At 44.7% G+C, this 10,748-nt stretch overlaps 1 protein-coding gene across 1 annotated transcript in view; it reads right to left on the bottom strand.

Annotated features, from left to right (window-relative positions):
• Nucleotides 1–274: 274 nt before the first annotated feature.
• Nucleotides 275–10,748, bottom strand: part of LOC122934682 (fibrocystin-like) — an 84,024-nt gene continuing 73,550 nt past the window's right edge. Inside the window, exon 6 of the mRNA XM_044290322.1 lies at nucleotides 275–1,372. Within this exon, the coding sequence (XP_044146257.1) occupies nucleotides 1,335–1,372 (38 nt within the window). The 3' untranslated portion in view covers nucleotides 275–1,334. The remainder of the gene's footprint in view (nucleotides 1,373–10,748) is intronic.

Here is a 10,748-nt window from a genome sequence, read left to right as displayed (position 1 = left end):
CTGAGGATACTGGGAGTTGGATCCTCATGGATCTGATATCGAAGACCCGTCCTAAACATAGAACATCAACATCAAAATTCCTTAGACATTTGGCTTTATTTAGTTATTTAAGGATCCATTCTGTGATACTGCTGCAAAACAAAGCAGATTAAAATAGTCCCTACTAGGTGAGAACACCTGGCAGCGCTGTTATGGAAGGTACTGGTTGTCACACAGCTTACTGAGTAATATTTTTCACTAAGAAAGAAGAAGAGAGGACAACTTTACAGACAAGAAAAGTCAAATTTTTATTAGGATGGAGAGGCCCAATAAGGGAGAATATGTCTGCAGAGTTTGGTAACCTTATCTATGGACGAGTTGTAGACCCAAAGTAGTTAGATACACACACAGTAGGTATCAAAGTGTAAAGAACAAATGTGTCCTGATCTTCACTACCTCTGACATAGCTAAGGATTCAAAATCAATTCAGTATGTTTTTGAAACCCTCAATGAAGTGGGAAGGGCCATGGTATCTATGCAATCCCCTCATCACACATTGGGTTGCATATTTTTTATATACAGGTCCTAAACTCATTCATGTCCACCTAGGTAGACAGAGCAATAAACCGAAGAGCCAGGCTAACAATTCTCCTCCTAAAGCTTGTGGAATCAAGTCTTCCCTATCAAGGAGCTCTCAGTTTCCTTGGAGGGAGTGAGTTCTTGGTTTATTCCCTATAGTGAGTAGTGCTTCCATAGTGAGTAGTGTTTTCCCTCTGGTCATAACAACGATGGCCATAAAGCTACACATTTGCACACAGGGAATTGGGTTTACCCTCAACATCCAAGGAATCTTCTAAGAAAATCGGTACAGAGTAGTCATAAAATGATATCTACAGGCTTTATATTTATATTTTCCACTATAATGGACAATTATCGGTGATAGGCAATCAATCCTATAATACATGGATCTGTAATGGACATTCCCAAACCGAGGAGATAGGTATTAAGTGAGAAAATGATCTAAATTAGGTATCAAGAGTTATAGTATATGGGCATCTTCCAGTAAATCTTCTTAAATGGAATGTACAACTCTTTCCGCTTTACCAACCAAGGAAACAGATGAAAAATATGTAGTTCAATGGTTATGAAATCTACAGGATCAAGCCGTGCAAGTAGCTTCAGCCCAGGTTTCTCAAGGCAACATGGTCTTACACTCAAGTGCATCAAGTTACCACATTTTCCATACTCCAGTCAGGAACATGTTAAAAATATCACAATTCCCTGAATGTTTAAGCTCAGGAAACTCTCTACCATCCATTTCTACGTCAATCCATTCTTCTGTGTTGCGATATTTGTCATCTTCTTGGTTTCATTACTGTATTTTCTTTTAGTCCTAAGAAAAAGAAGCAAAAAAAAAAAGAATAAATAATTAAACTACTTGGTGGATTACAATAGTAAAAAAATATACCGTACTTTACCTTGAAACTGTAGTCACCTGATTTGGAGTAAAGAATAATTAAGCAAACAAGTTCTGATACCTAAAGGGTGCAGTCAAACTGCAATTTTTCCTGAAATTACCAAGAAATTACAGCAAAATGCTGCAGTTTTGCCACATTGTGGCCCAAAGTATGATTTGTTTACAATGTGTCAATGGACCCAAAAAGATCACGCTAGTGGACTGGATCGACTCAACAGCCACTTTCTATGCAGTTATAAACATCAATAAGTTGTAACACAGGCTGTGCTAACTGGGGTTGGTCTGACTGACCAGAATCTCAGAGGATCCTCCATTGGGCTCAAGCTTTGACACAATAATAGCCCTAAATGCCAAGCAGAAGACAACCTAATTTTATAAGTGACTTTGGAGACAAACATTTACCATTAGAGTCTTTTTCTTATGGGATAATTCACAACTAACCTATCAGATCATATTGATGATACGTCCTGTGGGTACAACACAACAAAGATCACAGCACAATCAAAAAGTGGATGTGTACATGTTCTGTGTGGGTGGATGGTGGACCGTTAGAAACATCTTCTCTGGTGGGAGGATTTTTTGGTGTAAAAATCTTCCATTAAAATAGAATAATAATGCAGTGCTCTGATCAAATTGGAAAGTGTTATTGTGATATCAAATTGTGTCACAGCCATGATTAATATAAATATATGAATAGCCCAGAATGTCCTGTCTTCAGTTTAGAGCTTTAAATTTATTGATGACTTTGTCCATTTGGTTGCTGCCCATCTTCTTTCTTGCTTTTTCATCTTTAACTATATTTTACTAAGAGCTTCAAATAAGATACCCAAAAGAAGTCAGTTTCAAGCTGCACAGTTATGTTCTCAGAAGAAGTTTTTACTTTATTGGGTTACCAAACCAAGTGTCTTCTCTGGTGTCTTCAATATCATCAACAAACTTTGCAAACCTCATGGTCAAACTCATCAGTACTTTTTCAGGCTCACTTATTTATTGTGACATAAATGAAGAAATATAAGCATAGCCTGAAAAATTCACAACTTGGACCATTCATTTGGTCATCTTACAGCCTGAACAAATTCATACTCTGGACAATTCACAGCTTGAACAATTAACAACCTGAACAATTGACAACCTGAACAATTGACAACCGGAACAATTGACAACCAGAACAATTCACAGACTGGACAATTCACAGCCTAGTCAATTTACAGACTGGACAATTCAAAGACTGGATAGTAAAAATGCAGTTTAAAAAAAAAAGAATTATACTTACCTGATCTATTTGTTTGCAATGGGCTGGCCGCCGACATCTTGTTTAAAGGTCTGGCGTGAAATCTCACACAGGCTGCGATGACGTCATACTATACGTCACCACGCATGGGATTTCAGCCGAGATCTTCAATCAAGATGGAGGTTCCCAGCCTGGCGCGAGCAAATGGATCAGGTATGTATAATTTTCTTTTGTTTTTTACACTATTTCAGTTTAAATCGATGACCACGAAGCACGAGGACTGAGAAAAAAAGGATAGAGAACTACTCCAGCCATCACCTGTAAGTCATTGAGTGGGAACCTAAATGGGATGATTAATAACTGGGTCATGGTGTAGCGGTATAATTTGGCCTTTATAAAGTGTTATTATTGGCAATGTTGGCCATATTGTATTTTGTTATGCACGTGATTAACTTCAGCTACACCAACCACCTCGAATACAACAAACCACCTACCCACCCCCCCGCTCCGGCCTGGTTCGCGGGAAAAATGTCTTGCATGAAACCGGTCCCTGGTTTCCTGGTGCAAAAAAGGTTGGGCATCACTGATCTAGGCAATTTACACCCTTGCTCAATCTAGTGCCAGTATAACTATAATTGTTGACATGGACATTGACAACGATCGTGTTCCACGGAACAGCATTCATCTACCCAACAATGACCAGTACTACAACGTGCCAGAACCTTGCTCATTATTACATTGAATGGCCTATGGGAACTGTCGCTATCACCATCCCCTGGTATAATGAAAGTTCACTATGCACAGGTGTCAAGGGACAGTCCCAGCCTCCCAGTGCGGGTTTATAGACAGAACTAAGTCAGCACACATTATGTGTTAGAGCCAACATCAGACGGAATCAGTTTCTTTGATCACAGACCTCTACAGGAAGCTTAGATCTCAGACAAATTAGATAAAAATGAATTTATAGCAGATCTGTATCCTCGGGCACACACAGCTGAATTCTATCTTAGGAGTGGCATGGTAAGTATCAAAACATATAAATTGTAGCATTTCCTTTCTTTATGTCTTTCTGATAAATTCTAATTGAAATAAGAGGATGAAACTTTCCTTTGCCTGGTAATTAATGCAAAAACATGACACAAACAACACACGTGCGAGCAAACTGAGTGACCGCCCACTTGAAAAGGGAAAAAGCTGCAAACACAAGTGTCGTTAAGCATTTTGGTTAGTTAATAGGTCAACGGATGAATCGGCTTGAAAAGTGACTACTGTATGTTCATGACAGTTGTCACTTCCCTTCCCCCATTCCTTTGAGCAGCGTACATCAAGGAAATAACTGATCAGGGGGGGGGGGGGGGAATCTAAATAAATATCCAATGGCATGACTATTTCTGTCTTCTTCAAGCTTTATTGGAGGGACATTTAAAATAAAAAATTTCTTGGTAAAAAGAAAGCTGCATCGTGATTGGTGTTGAGCGAATTAAATCATCGAAGCAGAATTTGATTTGAAGTTTAGTTAAAATTTGATTTGCCACGAAGCTGAATTTCCTCGCGCTTCGTGGAAATGAATGTTTTTTTTTTTCAAAAATTCCTGCTGCACATGTTACAAAGTGAAAGTAAGAAGCCCAGGAACGTGATATGACCCATAATACCGTACAGCCAGCCAATAAGCAGATGGCCATCCCCTGTGATGACACAACTTTATAAAAAAGCCTCATTCAGCGTGGTCTCCACCATTTCACTGTGGGCTGAGCTTAGGAAAAGATGTGATGAGCGCTTATGCGCTAGGGAAAGTGTTGCAGAAGCTTTTAGTTGTAGAATATTAGAGAGGGAGAGTGCAGGGACAGTGTAGAGAGATTGTAGGGAGACTTTTTAGACATTGCAGGGAGAGCATAGGGAGACTGCAGCACAGTGCAGGTTGAGTGTAATCGCTTTGTGCATTTTGGCGAACTGCTGATATAAGCCTATTTAATCTGTTAGTTGATATATAGAATTACTGTGCCTCAGTATTAAAGGGCTGTATAATATATCGCCATCTGCATCTTGTTGAACTGCTGACACAATCCCCGTCAATCTGTTAGTTTATATATAGAATTACTCAGCAACTCGCAGGTAACTCTCCAGTAACTCCACCAGCGACTTCCTCCTTCAAAGCTCAGACCTCGGACGGTGCAGGAGCCAGGTAAAGGGGGTGCCCTAAATAGGCTGGAGGCGGACCTCAGCCCCTCCCACAAATCCAGGCAAACTGCCTTCACACTTGTGTGAGGCGCTTACGGTAGTACAGTGAAGAACCCTAGGAAATCAGGGAATAAGCGTAGTCGGTTGTGGTGTGCCGAAACCGAGGATGAGGTAGGCCTGAGAAAGAAGAGGGCAAAAATGAAATAACCAGTTATTGTAGTCAAATATACATGAATAGCTCAACCCGACATGTTTTGGAAAGTATCTCTTAACTCTTGTGTTGGATTGGGAATGTATCGCGAGTAAGCGGATGACTTCCAGCGCCCCAATTCCCGATGACATGAGTAGGGGCGTTGGCACTGGAGGCCGTGGATGCGGCTCCAAAGCGAAAGGAGTGCCCTGAGTAGTTGGCTGCGTGAGGCCCAGTTGTGTGAGGGATGACCTGACAAGGGTCATGAAGGTGGTGGTGGTGAGTACCGAACCATGTAGTGAAGTAGCGGTTGAGAGGGTAGAACTTGTGACGTTGTCTGTAAGCATCCAGAACCCTGACTGGACACCATCTGTTGTGCGTGGGGTGATATGAAATGTTGACGGGTAAGTGCTGACTACTCTTGGAGTGAGGTAAGGTCAGGACGTAATGATCCATGTGTTTTGCCAAGTGGGAGACAAGAAGACAAGGTGTGGCTTGGGTCGTGTAGGTTGTAGTGAATTCCCCGGGCCTCAGGAACCGTAAAAGGCCAAGTGAATTTCTGTTTTGAGGATGGAGTTGGTATCTGCTTCAGAAGGCTTGGCGTCTAGTAATTCAGATAATGCCTCGAAAATATGATTGTTAACGGGTCGCCTCTGGGCAGGACGTGCGGGTTCCGCTTCCGAATACCTCTGAGTATGGTTTTGATCTGGTGAGAGGCCACGCAACTGATGTTATTAGGGTGTAAGATTTGCATGTGGTGTAAAATGCCAGTGAGATGGAGTGTGATGGCGTTGTATGACATTTGAGTTTAAGGTGGCAAAAAGAAGTAACCCCAGAAGAGAAGACATGACAAAAGGGGGCGTGATGTTGTGCCCCAGGAGGAATCTGACAACCTAGAAATTAAAAGTCAGAGAAAATGATAACGTGAGAGAGACTCTAATGGCGCAAGCCATGCGTGCGAGTCACCACAAGATAATGTATTGCAAGCCACAGATGACCGAGCCATGCGAGCGGGTCTGAAGGCAGAAAAGACATGGAACCTGCTGGTTGTGGGACCACGCAGCCGGCCTCGACTGGCGGAGTTATGTGTGTGGAATTTGAATGGGGAAGCGATACGTGAGACTCTGATGGCAGAGCCATATGTGTGAAAGTTGACAGAGAAGCCATGCGTGAGAGACTCTAATGGCGGAGCCATGCGTGAGAGACTCTAATGGCGGGGTTGTGTGTGTGAAATTAAATACGGAGAAGCCATGCGTGAGAGACTCTAATGGCGGAGCCATGCGTGAGAGACTCTAATGGCGGGGTCGTGTGTGTAAAATAATATGGAGAAGCCATGCGTGAGAGACTCTAATGGCGAAGCCATGCGTGAGAGACTCTAATGGCGGGGTCGTGTGTGTGAAATTAAATACGGAGAAGCCATGCGTGAGAGACTCTAATGGCGGAGCCATGCGTGAGAGACTCTAATGGCGGGGTCGTGTGTGTAAAATAATATGGAGAAGCCATGCGTGAGAGACTCTAATGGCGAAGCCATGCGTGAGAGACTCTAATGGCGGGGTCGTGTGTGTGAAATTAATACGGAGAAGCCATGTGTGAGAGACTCTAATGGCGGAGCCATGCGTGAGAGACTCTAATGGCGGGGTCATGTGTATGAGATATATGCGGAGAAGCCATGCGTGAGACTCTAATGGCGGAGCCATATGTATGACCATTGACGCGGAGAAGCCATGCGTGAGAGACGCTAATGGCGGAGCCATTCGTGTAAAATACGGGGAAGCCATGCGTGAGAGGCTCTAATGGCGGGGTCATGTGTGTGAAATTAATACGGAGAAGCCATGCGTGAGATTTTATGGCGGAGCCATGCGTGAGAGACTAATGGCGGAGCCATATGTGTAAAATGCGGAGAAGCCATGCGTGAGAGACTCTAATGGCAGGGCCGTGCGTGAGAGATTCTACTGGCGAAGCCATATGTGTGACACCAAACGGAGAAGCCATGCGTGAGACTAATGGCAGAGTCATATGTGTAAACTAACACGGCAAAGTGATGCGTGAGAGACTCTAATGGCGGAGTTATGTATGTAACACTGAACGGAGAAGCCATGCGTGAGACTAATGCGGAGTCATGTGTGTGACACTAACCGGAGAAGCCATACGTGAGAAAACTCTAATGGCGGAGTCATATGTGAGAGACTCTAAATGGCGGAGTTATTGTGTGAAACCAACGGCGAAGTGATGCGAGAGAGTCTCTAATGGCGGAGTTATTGTGTGAAACCAACGGCGAAGTGATGCGTGAGACTCTAATGGCGGAGTTACAAGTGTGACCTAAACGACGAAGTAATGCGTGAGAGTCTATAATGGCGGAGAAATGTGTGTGAAACTAAACGGCGAAGTAATGCATGAGAGTCTATAATGGCGGAGAATTGTGTGTAAACTAAAACGGCGAAGTAATGCGTGAGAGTCTGTAATGGCGGAGAATTGTGTGTAACCTAAAACGGCGAAGTAATGCGTGAGAGTCTGTAATGGCGGAGAATTGTGTGTAACCTAAAACGGCGAAGTAATGCGTGAGAGTCTGTGATGGCGGAGAAATGTGTGTGAACTAACCGGCGAAGTAATGCGTGAGAGTCTGTAATGGCGGAGAAATGTGTGTGAAACTAAACGGCGAAGTAATGCGTGAGAGTCTGTAATGGTGGAGAATTGTGTGTAAACTAAAACGGCGAAGTAATGCGTGAGAGTCTGTGATGGCGGAGAAATGTGTGTGAACTAACCGGCGAAGTAATGCGTGAGAGTCTGTAATGGCGGAGAATTGTGTGTAACCTAAAACGGCGAAGAAATGCGTGAGAGTCTGTGATGGCGGAGAAATGTGTGTGAAACTAAACGGCGAAGTAATGCGTGAGAGTCTGTAATGGCGGAGAATTGTGTGTAACTAAAACGGCGAAGTAATGCGTGAGAGTCTGTAATGGTGGAGAATTGTGTGTAAACTAAAACGGCGAAGTGATGCGTGAGAGTCTGTAATGGCGGAGAATTGTGTGTAACCTAAAACGGCGAAGTAATGCGTGAGAGTCTGTAATGGCGGAGAAATGTGTGTGAAACTAACCGGCGAAGTAATGCGTGAGGGACTCTAATGGCGGAGTTATGTGTGAAACACTGAAACGGAGAAGCCATGTGTGAGAGACTCTAATGGCGGAGAAATGTGTGAAACACTGAAACGGAGAAGCCATGTGTGAGACTAATGGCGGATTTGTATGTGAAACACTAAAATGGAGAAAGCCATGCGCGAGAGACTCTGATGGCGGAGCCAGGCGTGAGACTCAAATAGCGGGGTCGTATGTATGCAACTGAACCGGAGAAACCATGCGTGGGAGACTAATGGTGGAGTCGTGGGTGCGTGCTAAACCGGAGAAGACACGTGTGGGAGACCAAATGGCGGAGTGCTGTGAGTGAAACTAAAACGGAGAAGCCATGCGTGGGCGACTAATGGCAGAAATAAAAAAATTTTTATTTTTTTTATTTATTGATTTGTTTATTTATTTATTTATTTATTTTTTTTTTGTTTATTTATTTATTCATTTTTTATTATTTATTTATTTATTTATTTATTTTGGACCATGGAGCACGAGGGTGATGTGGCGGTTTTTTTTTTTTTTTTTTTTCCCCTTCATATGGCGGGTTTATTTATTTATTTATTTTTTATTTTTTTTTCCTTTTTTCTATGGCGGGTTTGTTTTTTTTGTTTTTTCATATGGCGGTTTCTTTGGTGATTGTGTGATGCGTTTTGAATGGTGTGGATTTTTATTGTGGTGCGAAATGAGCCCCCGTGACGTGGAGGAAGGTGTGATTCGCAGAACTTTTTTTTTTTTGCCAGGACTATATGGCGGGTTTCTCTTCTATGACCCTGAGGGAAAAATTTTTTTTTTTTTTTTTTTTTTGGGACTACATGGCGGGTTTCCTCCCTATGATACTATGGAGCTTTAATTACATAATTTTTATTTTTCCTTTATCGGGGTACGCGGGTGATGTGGCGGGTTTTATAATGAAGGGGGCTGTGGCCTGGTGTGGTGGGGGTGTAATGTGATGGGGAACAGTCTGAGCCCCTCCTGGGTTGCGCCGCCTGTGGGAGGGGGGCAGTGGCTGCAGCCTGGGGCAGAGTATTGTGGCTGGACCGGGGCCGAGCAGACCTGTGGCGGCCCCCTCCCCACACACCAGCCGCACCAGCGGACGGCCGTCGGGATACCGCGCACGCGCCGACGCCGCCGCGCATGCGCAGTACCCCGGCCGCGCGTGCGCAGACCAGGGACCGGGACGCGGGCGGCCGCCATCGGCAGCGCGGCAGGAGAAGCAGCGGGACGGGCCGGTGCAGCGGTGGGGAGAACGGGGAAGTCCGTAGCAGCAGCGCTGAATGTGGAGGGGGAGAATGTGTGGTGTTGCTGGAACGATCCAACCTGTGGGCAAGTGTGAGTGTTTGTGAACATGCCGCTGTGATGAACGAGGGGAGGCATGATGTGAAATGAGCAGGAATGGGGGGGGGGGGGAGAGTTGAGCCCAGGAGACAACCTGCCTGCTTGCTGCAGGGGTACAGACCGGAGTGGTGGTGTGGTGTGACCAATCTTCATGTGAACAAGCCTGCTAGACATGAAATGATGGTGACTTGTGACGAAAATTGTGACCTGAATGTGTGTGAGAGAGATGTTGGTGAGGAGGGGAAACGGCGTTGGTGGCCGCCATGGGAACCTGGTACACGTGCTGGTGGTGCTAGGAGTGGGGATGCGGTGTGGTACGCGTGCATGCATGACCGGAAATGGAGGCAGACATGAAAACCGTGACTTGGAGTGAAACTGTGACATGGTTGAAATGAAAATAGTGAAATGAATTGAGCTAGTACAGGGGGCAACCGTGAGGCCCTGTGCTGTACCGCAGATATGAAATGATAGTGACTTGTAACGAGAATTTGTGACATGAGTGCAAAGTTTGGTGAAATGAAATGAGCCGGTACAGGGGGCAACCGTGAGGCCCCAGCTGTACCGTATGGATGACTCATAGTATACCGGGCAAACGTGACCCACAGTGAACCGAGTAACGCAAAACTTCCAAGACTCAGCAACTCGCAGGTAACTCTCCAGTAACTCCACCAGCGACTTCCTCCTTCAAAGCTCAGACCTCGGACGGTGCAGGAGCCAGGTAAAGGGGGTGCCCTAAATAGGCTGGAGGCGGACCTCAGCCCCTCCCACAAATCCAGGCAAACTGCCTTCACACATAGAATTACTGTGCCGCAGTGTTAAAGGCAGTCTAATATATAGCTGTCTGCTTTTTGTTGAACTGCTGGCACATTCGCAGTTAATCTGATATTTATATATAGAATTACTGTGCCTCAGTATTAAAGGGGGGTCTAATATATCACCGCGTTTATCTTGTTCAACTACAGTAACATTCATAGTTAATCTAATACAGGTACTATACACTATGGCCAACAAACAGTTGCCTGGGGCCTGCAAAGGAACGGGCAGTGGCAAAAATGTTGCTGTAGCCTGCACAAGTAGCAGCAGAAAAAGAGGTGATGGTAGCAGCAGCCGCAGCAACAGGCCAGAGCTACCACTGTCATCCAGTGGTCCTGTTTTGGCCTACAATCCAGCTGTATTGGAATAGTTGACTCGCTCTTCAACTGTCACCGTCAGTTCTGTGAGAAGGTCTGACAGATGTCC

This window comes from Bufo gargarizans, chromosome 4 (genome assembly GCF_014858855.1).
Source record: "Bufo gargarizans isolate SCDJY-AF-19 chromosome 4, ASM1485885v1, whole genome shotgun sequence".
Lineage (NCBI taxonomy): Eukaryota > Metazoa > Chordata > Amphibia > Anura > Bufonidae > Bufo > Bufo gargarizans.
The sequence above is the reverse complement of the archived record's forward strand: the minus strand, read 5'-3'. Positions and strand labels throughout refer to the sequence as shown.